Source organism: Sebastes umbrosus, chromosome 3 (assembly GCF_015220745.1).
Source record: "Sebastes umbrosus isolate fSebUmb1 chromosome 3, fSebUmb1.pri, whole genome shotgun sequence".
Taxonomy (NCBI): Eukaryota; Metazoa; Chordata; class Actinopteri; order Perciformes; family Sebastidae; genus Sebastes; species Sebastes umbrosus.
The window spans coordinates 27,188,707-27,203,860 of record NC_051271.1 but is presented as its reverse complement, the minus strand read 5'-3'; the positions used below and the strand labels follow the sequence as shown (position 1 = coordinate 27,203,860).

The following is a 15,154-nucleotide window of genomic DNA, read 5'->3' as shown; positions in this document are numbered from 1 at the left end:
ACTCCAAAGTGATGCCTTAAAATTGCTTGTTATGACCAACACTCAGATTATCTAAAGGGTTTCAATTTATACTGATATCAATAATAATAATAATAATAATAATAAACAGGAAATGAGTGACTTGACGTGTGCTGTATCCACAAAATAATTTTGCATATAAATGGATTGTTTCATTTTCTAATGGTCTGTTATCATTTAACTATTAGTTATTAATCAACTAAATAGTTTGGCAGCACTATGTATTCAAAATCATTCACTCTTCATTATATAATGTAATTGTGTGTGAGTAACTAGATAATGTTGACACATTGTGGTGCTTAGTATTATATTATAGTATTACCTTACTTACAGAAAGATGTATTTGTTTGATGTCTTGATTAATTGATTGATTTGATTTTGTCTGACATATTGTCTGTTTTATAGTCTGGTCAAAAAGAAACTTTTTTTTGTCTTTTTGAACTGTATTTCTTACAGTTGAAATGACAAATAAACTTAAACTTGAAAAATTACAGAAGGCGACAAAAGGGGTCATTTCAAATCTCAATTCACCTCAATTCTGATAAATAATAATTTAAAGGTTAGCCATGGGGGCACTGGGATGCCCCGGGGAGAAAATGTTTCAGTTCAGTTTTTAATGTGATTTAGTGATACATACTTACAAACAAATTTGCAATAATAATATGTAAATTATAATATAATAAATAGTGACATAGTGAGCCTGGGTTTCCCAAGCCTTGACAAGAGGGAGATAGAGTTGACAGCATATATATATATATATATATATGTACAGTATGTAGGTAGGTAGGTAGATAAATAGATACATAGATAGATAGATGGATATTAGGACTGTCAATTGATTAAAATATTTAATTGTGATTAATCGTGTGATTGTCCATGATTAATCGCGATTAAATTAATCGCACATTTTTTATCTGTTCAAACTCTTATCAACATGAGAGTGAGCAAATATGCTGCTTTACACCAATCTATGTATATATTTATTATTGGAAATCAATTAACAACACAAAACAATGACAAATATTGTCCAGAAACCCTCACAGGTACTGCATTTAGCATACAAAATATGCTCTAATCATAACATGGCAAACTGAACTGAAGCTGACTTGCCCCAAACTGCATGGGATTATCATGAAGTAGGCATGTCTGTAAAGGGGAGACTCGTGGGTACCCATAGAACCCATTTTCATTCACATATCTTGAGGTCAAAGGTCAAGGGACCCCTTTGAAAATGGCTATGCCAGTTTTTCCTGGACAAAATTTAGCGCAAGTTTGGAGCGTTATTTAACCTCCTTCCAAATGAGCTAGTATGACATGGTACCCATGGATTCATTAGATTTCCTAGTTTCATAAGATAGCAGTTTCACTCTAGCTTGTCGCTGTAGCGTGTCGCTGTAAAACTGAGCCACTGAGCTACAACCTAAAATTCGCAAGTTGCGATAATGCGTTAAAGAAATTAGTTACAAACACGAGTCCTGTATGTATTGTTCCCTGACTGGGTCTGACTGTGTACATGCCCATATGCTGTTGATATGTGTATAACCTTGAAAAACATCAATAAAAACTAAAGTGGAAAAAAATGAAATAAAGGTTGTAGAAATAAATAAAATAAAATAGACTGAAATTATATGGCTGGCACCATCCATACATGATCCATCCACTGTGAGGTTGTATGATGGATATAAATCAATCTGTCAAGGAAAAAAAAAAATCACCTTGCCTATATTTTAATCTTTTCTCTGTTTGCAAACTATTGTACACACCTTTGTTACAAGCAGACAAGACTACTGTAATATTATTTCCATTGGAAATAATCTATTAATTGCTTTCAATTTGTGGTCACAGTTGAGTGAAACGTAGAAATACCCGGTTCCTATAAATTTCGTAGGTTTCTAAATATTTAACATTGTTACTCCATTGGCAACCACGTACTGTTGTACATTGTTGTACATTGTTGTAAGTATATATATATATATATACACACACACACACAAAACGTGCAATGCAGTACTTGAGGTTCTGAATAATCAAGCAAGTTATTACAATTCCCTATGTGAACATCTGTAATTTAAGTGAACTATGCAGATAACTAACTGTAGTTACAGTAAACTATTTCATCAATAGGTGTCTCATCATAACACACATAATGTTATATAATCCACTGATGTTTTGTCAATTCTAGTTTCTTCGTCTTGCTGATTGATACTGGTGCTATTACACAGTCATTATTATTAGTATTTGTGTTCACTGCTTTCATTTAGTGTGTGTGAGGGTTTGATCTGCAGCTCTGCAGTCACACACACACACACACACACACACACACACACAGTGAGTCTCTCTAGCTGCTCTGTTTGTTCTGCTTTCCGGAAAACGGGCTCTGATTCCAACCAGCTGTTTCCCGCCTCGCACAGATCAGCTGCACACACACACACACACACACACACACAGACATAGTAGGCGGAGGCAGCAGATACACACACACACACACACAGACACAGACACGTAGTAGGCGGAGGCAAGAAGCCACACACACACACACACACACACACACACATTGGAGGGAACCCCATCAGCTGTGGGAAGCAACACAGCTTGAACTTACTTTTATTTTTCTTAAGTCTGTTCTCCAGATTTTATAGATTTTTGCAGAATATTTTAAGATATGCGCTCTTGAGGATTACAGCAAGATCTCTGTGCTAAACATCATTATATTCTAACAAGGACAGCAGTGGAGGAAGAAGAAGAAGAAGAAAAACAGAAAACACGGAGTACAGAAGGAGGCTTTGAAAGCATGGAATACTTCATGATGCCGACAGACAAGATAGCGTCCTTACAGCACTTCAAGAAGACGGAGAAGGATGTTATTGGGGGGCTCTGCAGGTGTGTGGCTAGCTGTTTTATTGTTGATACGAAACTGCTTTGCACAAATCCCCCCTCGTGTCGCTGTAGTGTGTATGCATGTGTGCGTGTGTGTGATGCAGCCTCACTTCAGTTAGCATCCTAGCTGTTAGCTGCGATCTGTTGGCAGCAGGAGCATGGTGGTAGAAACTAGCAGCTTGTTGGCCAGCTGCTGCTGCTGGAGCTGACGATATAGAGGATGTTTTTAACTCGTGTTATTACATTAGGTGGCTTAATTACATGTAATAACAATAAAGGCATGTTTGCACTCATTCAAGCTCTGAAATATGTAAATAAGCAACATGAAAGCGATACATTTGCTTCCAGTTGAAGAGCAACCACGTGGTAGTTAACGTGTTCACCGCCGCCTCGCCAAACCACATGTTTATAACCACATAGTTTACACACTTCTTACTATTTTGACTGATTTACTTGTATGATATGTGTTTATTTGTGGGTGTGTTGACTGCGGGTGCGTTAAACTGGTGTTCGGCTATACTATGTGCGTAGTAGCAGCAGCCATGGTTGTGTCATGTGCTAAAATTAGCTTAGCTATGCTAGCTGGTTAGCTCATCGCGACGCACTCCGTGTTCTAACCGTGTTGTGAGCGCGCGGGTCGGTTTGACTCGCGTGTTCTAGCGTGTTCAACGGAAACACGCCGTCATATAGAGTCTAACGGCGGTCAGACACGAGCCTCCTCCAGCAGCAAGACCGAGGAGTCAGTGCTAGCTCGGTGCTAACGGGAGAAAGCATTGTTCTCCATGATGCCAGGGGGCCTTGCTGCAGCTGCTGCTGCTGCTGGCGGAGGAGTCACATTTCACTGCTGCTGTTACCGTCTCTACCGGCCAGACTAACCGACGCGCCCTCCGGCGGACATGTTGGAGGTCCGCAGCTCCTAGCAACGACAGCTGGCAACAGCTGAGCTCATCTCTAAACTTTAAACCCCTTTAGAGACTCCTTTCTACTAAATGTGGTTATTTAAACCCCTTTAGAGACTCCTTTCTACTAAATGTGGTTATTTAAACCCCTTTAGAGACTCCTTTCTACTAAATGTGGTTATTTAAACCCCTTTAGAGACTCCTTTCTACTAAATGTGGTTGTTTCTGTTAGAAGATCTGATAGATTTATATATTTCAGTATCAGAATAGTCTTTATTGTCATTATATTCAGGTGCAATGAAATTCATGCAGGCTTCCCATCGTTGTAGTTGTGATTAAAAACAATAATAGCATAGAAACAGTAATAGTATAGAAACAGTAATAGTATAGAAACAATAATAGCATAGAAACAGTAATAGTATAGAAACAGTAATAGTATAGAAACAGTAATAGTATAGAAACAATAATAGCATAGAAACAGTAATAGTATAGAAACAGTAATAGTATAGAAACAATAATAGCATAGAAACAGTAATAGTATAGAAACAATAATAGCATAGAAACAGTAATAGCATAGAAACAGTAATAGTATAGAAACAATAATAGCATAGAAACAGTAATAGCAGCATAAAAACAATAATAGCATAGAAACAATAATAGCATAGAAACAGTAATAGTATAGAAACAATAGCATAGAAACAGTAACAGCAGCATAAAAACAATAATAGCATAGAAACAATAGTATAGAAACAGTAATAGTATAGAAACAGTAATAGCAGCATAAAAACAATAATAGCATAGAAACAATAGTATAGAAACAGTAATAGTATAGAAACAGTAATAGCAGCATAAAAACAATAATAGCATAGAAACAATAATAGCATAGAAACAATAGTATAGAAACAGTAATAGTATAGAAACAGTAATAGCAGCATAAAAACTAATAGTATAGAAACAATAGTATAGAAACAGTAATAGCAGCATAAAAACAACAATAGTATAGAAACAATAATAGCAGCATAGAAACAGTAATAGTATAGAAACAGTAATAGTATAGAAACAGTAATAGCAGCATAGAAACAGTAATAGCAGCATAAAAACAACAATAGTATAGAAACAGTGATAGCAGCATAAAAACTAATAGTATAAAAACAATAATAGCAGCATAAAAACAATAATAGCATAGAAACAGTAACAGCAGCATAAAAACAATAATAGTATAGAAACAATAATAGCATAAAAACAATAATAGCAGCATAAAACAATAATAGTATAGAAACAATAATTGCAGCATAAAAACAACAATAGTATAGAAACAGTAATAGTATAGAAACAATAATAGCAACATAAAAATAATAATAGTATAGAAACAGTTATAGCAGTGATTGACAGCCGGCTCTCATAGACAGCAGATGGACAGCAGACCTCAGATCAGCTCTTACTGCTTGTTTTCCTCCAGTCTGTGAAATCTTGCAGATGCCGATAGCAGCACCGGAGGACACAGAGGAACATGATTTTTTTCAGGTTACCTGTTTCATGTACTACTGTCATGATATAGCGTTTTATAAAAATAACTTGTTTTAATCATATTTGCTCCAATCTCGCTTACTTCACCTTTAAGTGAGATGTAACAAGCACATGTTTAATTTTCTTACTTGATGATGATGATGGACTGAAGTCGGTAATTGATTGATATTTGCAAGACAGCTTTAATTCTGTAGTTAATTGTTTCACCACACTTCACATTCCCTCATTATATTCCTTAAAGCCCTCTTGAACATCTCATATTACATGTGTACAATAAATAACTTTGAGTGATGAACAATTTAATCCAAATAGACCAAATTAAGCCCTAAATGTTGCTTATGCAGTATGCCCATATTTATTATAAGGGGTTTAACCACTAGATAACAATATATTTAAGAGAGCTTTTCAAAATAAAATAAAACCAAGGCACAAAATTAAGCAATTCAAGGACCCAGAGCCCCTTTAAAGGGAATGTGCATACACAATGAGATAATAAAGGTGTTCTGTTTAAGGTAGTTTTTCAGTAGGGCTGTCCCAAATACCATTTTTTGGAGCTTCGGTGAGCAGCACGGCAGGCTGACACGCTCTTATGTCTGTTTCCATCTCCAGTGCCTGGGACAGTGTCTCACTACTGTGCACGGACGCACCTCTACACTTAAACAGCCAGATTCGAAGCTTCGAAGCCTTACGGTCAGCCCTAGTTTTCGCAGCTTTTTTAGTTTTTAGATAAGCTGACCGTACTGGATTGTAAACACACAGTTTAGTATGGCCGCACACCCTCACACTCATCTTTTGTAAAAAAAATAACTAATTTAGAGCCATGTGATCTGTGTCCTCTGTCTAACCTCTTTCATTTTCGTAAACATCCCAGATCTGGCTCCTCGGGTTTGTTGTCTTCTTGGCACCATAATCATCTTCAGGCTTAATGGTTCACGTATTTCTCGCCCTGAGTAAATATGACAGAGAAGGTTTTACCACCATAACATCCAACCTTGTGGGGTGGGGGTGTGTGAGGTTACTGAGTTCAGCCAAACTCAAAGATCTGCAGGCAGCTTGACTGAGGAATGCAGTGAGGTCGAGTCTAAAGCCTGGTAAAGCTTCCAGGTTAAAGGTTAAAAGAGTCAGAGATCAACTCATCGCTAATTGTGTTGTTGCTGTTTATTTAGTTGACCCAGTAGAGCAGATCTGTTTCAGAGGTGTGTGTTGTCAGCTGATTGCGCAATTATTATTTTTTTCCCATTTCAACATTATGTCACATTTTCTTTTAGCTGCATTGCCTTTGATGTTGGCAGCTTGTTAAAAAGATTTTTAAGGAGAAACATCCCAAAACCTGAATAAGTAGAAGGATCAAATGTGCGGTCTGAGAGGAGCTTATACCGTCTCGCTGGACACAAAGTCCTTATGGACAGAATAATGATCGTCTCTCTGCTTTGACCTTGCTCCCTCAGCCTGGCCAACATCCCCCTCAGTCCGGAGACGGCTCAGGATCAGGAGAGACGAATCCGCCGTGAGATCGCCAACAGCAACGAACGCCGGCGCATGCAGAGCATCAACGCAGGCTTCCAGTCCCTCAAAACACTCCTGCCCCACACAGACGGAGAGAAACTCAGCAAGGTGCAGAAACCATGCAAACACTGACGCTCTGTGACAGCGTAGATCACCACACAGTTTGATTTGAGCTTCAAATGATTGGGGCCAATTGTTGAATTGAACAGCAGCAAATCCAATGTTTTGGCATCTCAGAGTGCAACAGTTTTGTGAGAAAAAGTTATTTGTCCATACACTGTTCTCGTATTCACTGTTTTTGGTTTGTCCCTGTCAGGCTGCCATCTTGCAGCAGACATCGGACTACATCTTTGCGTTGGAGCAGGAGAAGACTACACTCCTGGCACAGAACAACCAGCTCAAACGTTTCATCCAGGTAAACACCCTGTGCCTTTGTTATCTTGTACACCTTACATTACCACTAACAGTCCACTATATTAGGGCTGGGCAATATGGCTTATAAATAATATCTCAATATTTCTAGGCTATATCGCAATGTACGATATATATCTCTATACTTTCCGATTTTCTCTAAAATAACATAACTGCTTGATTTAACCCTTCTGATGCCTATGATCTTACCAGCAAACCAATCTAAACTCTGAGGTGGTGTACTGTCATATTGAAGTCAGATGGGTCTTTGGAAATGTATTCTTTATTATAAAGTTTGACTAACTAATCACACAATTGGAATTCAATTTTTCTCTGAAATACAGTTAGTTTTAAAAAAAATATCATACTTTCTTTTTATTATTTCATATTTATTCATTTTGATTTATTTACTTACTGACTGACTGACTGACTGACTTTATGTGAAATTCACCGGAAGATCACTTTTATTGTGAGATCAGTTTTTACACTCTCTAACCGTAATGTCCAGTATATACACGCACCGCAAAACTTTTTGAAGTGGAGGCCGGCATCTTCCATTACCGTTCCCGACCTACACACGTATAACCTCGCTTTGATGCTTCACTTCTTTCTGCTGCTGCTTCCCTCCAGATACAAAAACACACGCCACATATGCACATTAGGGGTCATACTCCAAACACACACTCGCCCAGGAGAGTACCGTATGTGTGTCAGAGGGAAAGAGCCGCGGGAGAAACGAAACGCCAAAGCGAGTCTCATACTTGCAGCTTTAAAAAGTTGCAAATAATATTTGTACTTGATGTTGACAATATAGTCCTTTACTACATCCCAAAAACTTCAAAACATCGAGTATATTCGATATACCGTCCACCCCTACACTATATCAAGCTTTATGGTTTCCTGTCCTTCAGGCCGCCATAGGTTTTCCCCTTCTTTAAGTACAGTATAGAAATATCCTGCAAAGACTTGAAACTTCATCACTCTTATCTTCGTGCTGCCTTTATTTCCATAATTGTTGTCTGGTGAATGTATTCTTTCACATGGATTACTGGCCCAACAGTGGCGTGTGTTGTGATGGCTCTGTAACAAGCAGTTGTTAGAGATGCATAGAGCTACAGCTTCCTCTGGACATGTCTTCTATAGGCTGTGTTTCACGAGGCCGTGTCAGTTTGTGGCTTGTTATGTAGGGTAAAGTTTACATGTGGTGCAGGTGGGAGGTGTGATGCTGCGTCTCTATCAGCTGATGATCAAACAGCATCAGGTAGTGTGTTAGATGCTGCGACGAGGCATCTCATTGAGGTTGAGTTCTTAAGGTCTACCAGGAGTAAATAAATACAACGCAGGGTTTATTAAATATCCGTGGGATTATTGCAACCTATGCAAGCATCATTCAGCCAAACTTTGATTTCATATTTGGACAGCTTGCAAGTGTTGGCAAAGACAGTGCTGTTCTTTCTCAATCTGTATGCAGCCATGTGAAAAAATATGTGTTTACCTGTTTCATTTGTTTCCCGTGCTGTTGGTTCACCTGGCGTTTTGTTTTCTTGCCCAACCGGCCATTCGTTCAGCTCGGCACAAAGCAGTGTCGTTTATAAATGGACTGGAAACTCCTCAGATTCTGTGCAGACTGACTCTATGTTGGTTTGGTTTTTGGAGCATCCCCATTCACATACTATGTTAACATATTTAATATATAATGTCTGTTTTACATTTAACCTTTACGTGGACTCCATGTCACTCCAGGAGTTCAGCAGCTCATCGCCCAAGAGGAGGCGAGCAGAGGAGAAGGACGAAGGGATCGGGTCTCCAGACACGCTGGAGGAGGAGAAGGTCGAGGAGGTGAGGAGGGAGATGCTAGAGCTGCGACAGCAACTGGACAAGGAGCGCTCGGCTCGTATGCAGCTGGAGGAGCAGGTGAGACAAAAGGAGGAGCCTCGGCTGCAGAGGGTTCATCGTAACTTCTGATCTTTACTGTTTTTCTCTCAAAAAAGTTCTCAACATTTATTTCAGTAGTGCAGGAGTAATTCGATTTAACAATAACGGTAACTGTTTGATTCTCAGACATTTAACTTCTCTCAATCTATTCTCTGCTTGTGATATTTCACCTTTAGTTGATTGTGATGCTCGTGGAGTTTGTGTGTCTCTGCCAGCTGAAGCTAAAAGCCACACAGGCGTACATAGAGTAATCTGCCGTGGCTATAATTAATCCTGTGACTACTTTCCAAACTTAGCAGCATTAAGTTGTGATTGTTGAAATCTTCACCACAATTGCTAACACTACTCAATACAGGTCATTAGCTAGCCAGTGGGGCACAACAGAGAGACTCACACACACTAAAATGCACATGCACTAAACCGGCCATGTAAACAAAGCACAGAGAAGCTCGGATTACAACACACACACATTCTCTGCTCAGGTCGACATTACTCCTCTATATCTTTACATAGCAAATAGTTGTTTGCTGCTATATTAACGCTCTGAATTTCAATTTCATTTAGCATTAGAGCAATACCGTTTAACTAAAAATTTAAAAAAGTACTTGATAGGGCGTTTATTTACGAAGATGTGGATAAGAGAAGTTATCCATATCTCCAGGCTATGAAATGGTCTTTTCACAGAGACAAAGGTCTGGACATTAACAACCAAAACACCCCGGGCAATTATTCAGTTTAACCAACCATTTCAACTTGTAATCAGTACCTTTACATGACTATCAGTCACCTTAATAAGGAGGTGGCAGATTTAGCAGTCAACACCTGATAAGCTCACATCCTGGATCTACCTGAACAGCAGGTTAAGACAAAGGGGACTGAACAGGTGGTGAAGACAAACAGAAGCTTTAAACAGGAAGTGCAAGAGAAAAGTAAACAGTAGGGTTGAGATATTTCCAAAGAGTCAAACTTTGACTGGGCAGTAATTCAGTATTTCTTTGTTTAATGACTTTTAATAGAACACAATAGAGTACAATAGAAAAGCAAATACCGTATAAAATCTCTCTCAGAAGGAAACTGGAAACAAATAAGGCTTTCTACTGTACTACTTTTGTTACCATACATTCATGTTATTTTTCAGTATATCTTCCAGTGTATCAGTGTGTTAGTTTTACAATGTGAATTATACACATTAGCATTCATTGCTATCAGTTCTGTAGAAATAATTGTTGTGATATTGATGCTATCTTTCCAGAACAATTGAAAGGCCATGGATATGTTTTTGAGTTGCCCTTAAATTGATGCTGAAATGAATGTGATTAACCTGTGTGTGTGCTCTCTGTGTGTTTGTGTGCAGGTGCGATCTCTGAACGTCCAGCTGCAGCCAGAGCGTCTGAAGGTGATCACTCAGCAGGTGGAGGAGGAGCAGGCGCTCATCCAGAGCGAGACGCTGTTACGGCTGCAGCAGATCCACGCGGCTGACAGACAACCACACAGCCCACAGGTAAGAGGCGCACACACACAAGCTTAAAACGTAGTAAACGTATCTCTGTTGCAGTTTGCACAAATGGCTTCTGAAGTGACGTTTTCTGGTCCTTTTAAATCACTGACCTATAAGTCATGTGGGGCTCAACAGTAACAGTAAATACACACAGTCTCAGACGTAGTCATATTTTATTCATGTTTCATCTGTCCTACAGGTGCTGGCTCCTCCCACTCCCCCCGCCCCAACCCGCCACCCGACGGTCATCGTTCCGGCCCCAACACTAACCCAGCACCCCCATCATCACGTCACCGTGGTGACCATGAGCCCGTCTGCCCACACCAGCACTGCGTCCACGTCCAGACAGAACCTGGACACTATTGTGCAGGTAGGAGTTTGTTTTACTTTGTGTAGAGAATCCTTGTTGAGTAATCATAGTCTCAACTCATCATTTCATAGTGACAATATTTGTACACCAAGTCCATATTTTTCGTCCTAAATTGTTGCACGTTTAAAAATAAATACGATCTCGCAAAACTTTTTTGTCATTAAAGGTTTCAGAACAGGTTTGATTTTCTGTGGGGTTTTTTGGCATCCGTCAAAAGCCAAAAGAGGGTTGTTTGACCACTCAGAGCCACCGTCCGTGTAAATGTCACATGATAAACATTCACTTCATCTCCCAGCACAAAACACTTTACAATAAAGAAATAAAAGAATACAGAGATGTGGGATTTAAAGATAGATTGTGGCAAGTGATTGAAGAACAGCTTGGAATCAGGGTGCAAAAAAAAAAAGGATTCAGGAAAGATTAGACCGTAGTGATTGTGCTCCAGGCAGATAAACGATAGCTTCTTGCTAATGTCATTCATTCATTAGCCCCGTTTGGAACTAACGCTATCCATCGCACCCACCTAATTAATCCAATTTTGTCTTGTTTTGCGAATTTTTGCAACAAAAAGAATAATAAAACACATCGGACTCAGTGTGCAAGGTCTCTGTTCTAAAGATTTTTATTGGATGGCAGATTTTAAATAAAACTTACGAACTATACAGACTTGGTGTGCAAAAGCCTTAAGAGTTTTCTCTCAGTGGACTGAATATTTGTTGCAGCCCTCAGTGTTTTTTTACCGTCTGCTTTCAGGCCATCCAGCACATCGAACGCGCTCAGGAGAGGAGAGCGAGCGCCGAGGAAGAGCAGAGACGAGCCGTCATCGTTAGCCCCGCCTACGTCGCCATGGACACCGCCTGCTCAGACACAGACACCGACACAGAGGGCGAGGACTTCTCAATGAACTGATCCCTCCCCCCCTTCCCTCCATGAACTCACATACACACACAAACACTTAAAATACCTACTCACTGTAAGATTCCCTCCAGGAGCTTGACTACTTTTTAAAAAAAAATCTTTCTTTGGCATTATCCAAACTCCTAAATCCAGTGGTTAAGCTCTGTGTCAGTCTTGTACTGTAAAATCTCTGAAGATTGAAATCATAGGATGGTCAGCGTGCAGAGGAGGCCCTGTTGGATTTCTAGAGGCTGTTTTTCAGCCGGTCTGTGGCTACTTGAAAACTTGAGGGCCTCCTCGTGTAAAAAGCTATCGGCATCCGTCCGTCCTACGCGTGTGTTTATGTGTGTTACACCCAGTCGCAGTATCACAGTTAACTGTCGTCACTGGCGCGCTGACAGTATTATTTGTGCTACAAATTGATGGAGCCAGTACAGTGGAGAGTTGAATGTAACAACACAATAAGAAAGCAGCTCTTGATTCTGAAAAGGGATGCAGAGTTGCATTTATTTCTTCCCCAGTCTTAATTAATTAGTTTTTCTATGTTTCCTGGTTGGCTAGGTGATGTTCTAGTGCCAGTGGCCACAAAACTCAACTTAAACTACAACAGAAGGCATTTCTAAATTAAAAAAAAAAGTTAGGGACAAATTTAAACTAATTAATTGAAAAATTAATTTGAGGATAGATGTTGAATGAAATTATATCTGATTTACTTGAAAAAAAAAGGTTGTGTTTTTGATAACTAAATAAGCCCTTAAAAAATAAGCTGTTGAACAATTTACATTGATCGTATTTTTGGTTTCTCGTGTTTTTTTTGTTAACATTTTTTTTCCGTCAGGGTTACTGAATGTCGAAGGTGAACATTTTGTTATATTGAGATTAACAATTTAAAATTGGAGGTTTGTCAGGTTTTCACAGAGAACCGGAGGCCTTGAGATGAATTCTGAAAGTCTGGTTTAAAAGTCGGCGCCATCTATTCGTATGTACTTAACTTAAAAAAGGAGTTTAAAAAAGAACCAAATGTTGGTTCATTGCCGGAAAACAAACAGCTTTTTAGTGGCTGGTATTCATTTTCACTCAATCTCCGATAATTTGACTAAATCAAACTTCGTCCTTGCATATGGAAATATGTGAAAATCCGTTACACATTGACACGATTCACATGCTCTGTTTGCATGAAGGCTTCCGGTTTTCCTCCAAAGACCTCCAGTCCGTCTCCTGGTCTTGGTTTGTTGATTTCAGTGACTATGCACTAGTTTTTCTGTATTTATGCAATTCCATCTTCAGTACGTTTGTCGGTGTCATTTATACATGAGGTGAAGTTATCTATGCACCGTTGATAGGTGTGTGCGTTACACCTACCGTATACAGTATGTATGAAACTAAACATGCTTGTATCACAGAATGTCGTCTCTACTTGCAAGGTGCTCTTTTGTCAACCCGGCGCTCTGCTGACCAGCGGCGAGCCGAGGACCCAAACCATGTAAACTTCACACTTGATCACGTTTATCACGTGGCTGAATTTTTTTCTGCGAAATGATATGCGTCACTTCCACATCTTGGAATTGCTTAGAGAGGTCAGGGAGGCAGGGAGGCGTTGGTTACAAATGACGGCAGATTTTGTGTTATCTCATTGTGATATTTGCTCACATAAGTAGAAAAATAACATGCTCCATAAACTCCAACATAAAAAAGCATAATTTTGGAAATTAATTGTAGAGAAGGGTGGGCAAACTAAGCACGTTCTGTACTGTACTGTAGTTCGATGTACGTTTTCAGTGCATCAGATGCCACACAAAGTGCAAAACTCTAATGAAAAGCACTGAAGTGAATTGCAGATCGCTCCCCAGATATCATTTCTCTCTCTAAAAAGATGCACCCAAGTCTGTCCACCTCATGTTGCGTTGCTTATATTTGTCGGGAATTTGACTGGAAATCCCTGCTTCAGGCCTCCCTCCTGTCATACTCAATTTGATACGCTGACTTGATGCTGTAAACATTCCTTTTATTTGGATTTGTATCTGTCTTTTGATCTCTTATATGTTCTGTTGCCAATTGAATGCATGTTACTAATTGCTGTTTTCTCTTGTCTAAAGCGGGCTTTTGTTTTTGACTTTTTTTTTTATTTTTGCAGGTTTCATTTTATTTTTTTCATGAACACGTGACTGATGCGTTCAGTGTGAAACTGTCTTGTGTTAGATGCGTGGACACTATTCGCTCACTGACATCAGTTTTATATCTGGTTAGACTAGTATTTCTCATGCCAAACATGGTGGGCAACTCTCATATTTTCTTTGTGAAACTTTGTTTAAGGGTTTGGTGTTTTGCTGACGAATGTTAAGCCGCAGGCTGAGTTTAGGCTGAGGTTTGGGATTGGTCGGCGGAACACTTTTCCCCAAAATGTTTCTGTACATTGTGTTGCAGCACTGCTGTCTTTTTGGTGGAATTTGAGATATTTGATATGAAGCACTTGCTGTTCTGTACTGCCTGAATCAATGATGAGGAAGATTTTATTTTTTTGCCATTTATTTTTTTGTAAACTCTTTGCTGTGACTCAACAGCTGTTTATTGTGTTCTGCTTTTCTGTCTTTTCATCTGTCTTTTCTGGTTTTCCATTTTTTTGGTGACAAGCATTTTTTTTATACTTTTGTGATTTTTGTTATTTTTCCCATCAGTCCAGGTCGATGAGAAGCTGTTATATTTTGTTTATAAAAACTTGGGTAAACAGGCCTTTGTAAAGATGAAAAAAAAAATAAAATTTGTACTTTTTTTATTACACCCCTCTGCTCCCTCTGCTCTACTTCAAATATGCATGATGTGGATCTTTTTGTCCACCGGGAGGCGACATTGAGCGACTCATTCGGCAGCAGCAGAGAGAAGAAGTTGCTCTGTAGCCTTCAGGAGTTCACATTTCTGATAAACACAGGTGGCACACAGGCCTCATGTTAATCTCCTTTCAGGATAAATACAGTTACTAGAGATCTTCAGCTGTGAGAAATGAGCATTTTTAAAGAAAAAATACCCTTTTCTCATTGAACACTGGTGTAGAAAGCAATGAATAAAAGCTAAATACTGCATATGTTAGCTCCTTAAAATCATTGGCTTTAACACAATTAGACTAAAACTCGTGGCCGACAGCATGGTCGGCTAGTTTCTTCCTGCTTCTCTCTGCTCCCAACATTCCTGACGGAGCCAGGCAGCTGCTCTGACACACAA

The 15,154-nt window shown here is 39.2% G+C and overlaps 1 protein-coding gene across 3 annotated transcripts; it reads left to right on the top strand.

Moving 5' to 3' along the window:
• The first annotated feature begins 2,497 nt into the window (after positions 1-2,497).
• LOC119485510 (transcription factor AP-4-like) lies at positions 2,498-14,716 on the top strand. Of its 3 annotated transcripts, none has more exons than XM_037765151.1 (7): positions 2,498-2,898; positions 6,770-6,935; positions 7,144-7,242; positions 8,982-9,152; positions 10,528-10,674; positions 10,871-11,041; positions 11,795-14,716. In XM_037765151.1, the coding sequence occupies exons 1-7, from the start codon at positions 2,810-2,812 to the stop codon at positions 11,948-11,950; spliced, it is 999 nt and encodes a 332-aa protein (XP_037621079.1). In that variant the 5' UTR covers positions 2,498-2,809; the 3' UTR covers positions 11,951-14,716. The 3 variants fall into 3 exon arrangements, with proteins under 3 accessions (XP_037621079.1, XP_037621081.1, XP_037621080.1); XM_037765153.1 differs by lacking the exon at positions 2,498-2,898 and adding an exon at positions 3,608-3,800; XM_037765152.1 differs by lacking the exon at positions 2,498-2,898 and adding an exon at positions 5,284-5,318.
• Positions 14,717-15,154: the final 438 nt, after the last annotated feature.

Bases quoted from the DNA above. Each gene is read 5' to 3' on its own strand.
- LOC119485510 (XM_037765151.1), top strand. From the start codon at position 2,810: ATGGAATACTTCATGATGCCGACAGACAAGATAGCGTCCTTACAGCAC. The intron at 6,936-7,143 runs GTGCAGAAACCA...TGTCCCTGTCAG, and splicing joins ACGGAGAGAAACTCAGCAAG to GCTGCCATCTTGCAGCAGAC. The intron at 11,042-11,794 runs GTAGGAGTTTGT...GTCTGCTTTCAG, and splicing joins ACCTGGACACTATTGTGCAG to GCCATCCAGCACATCGAACG.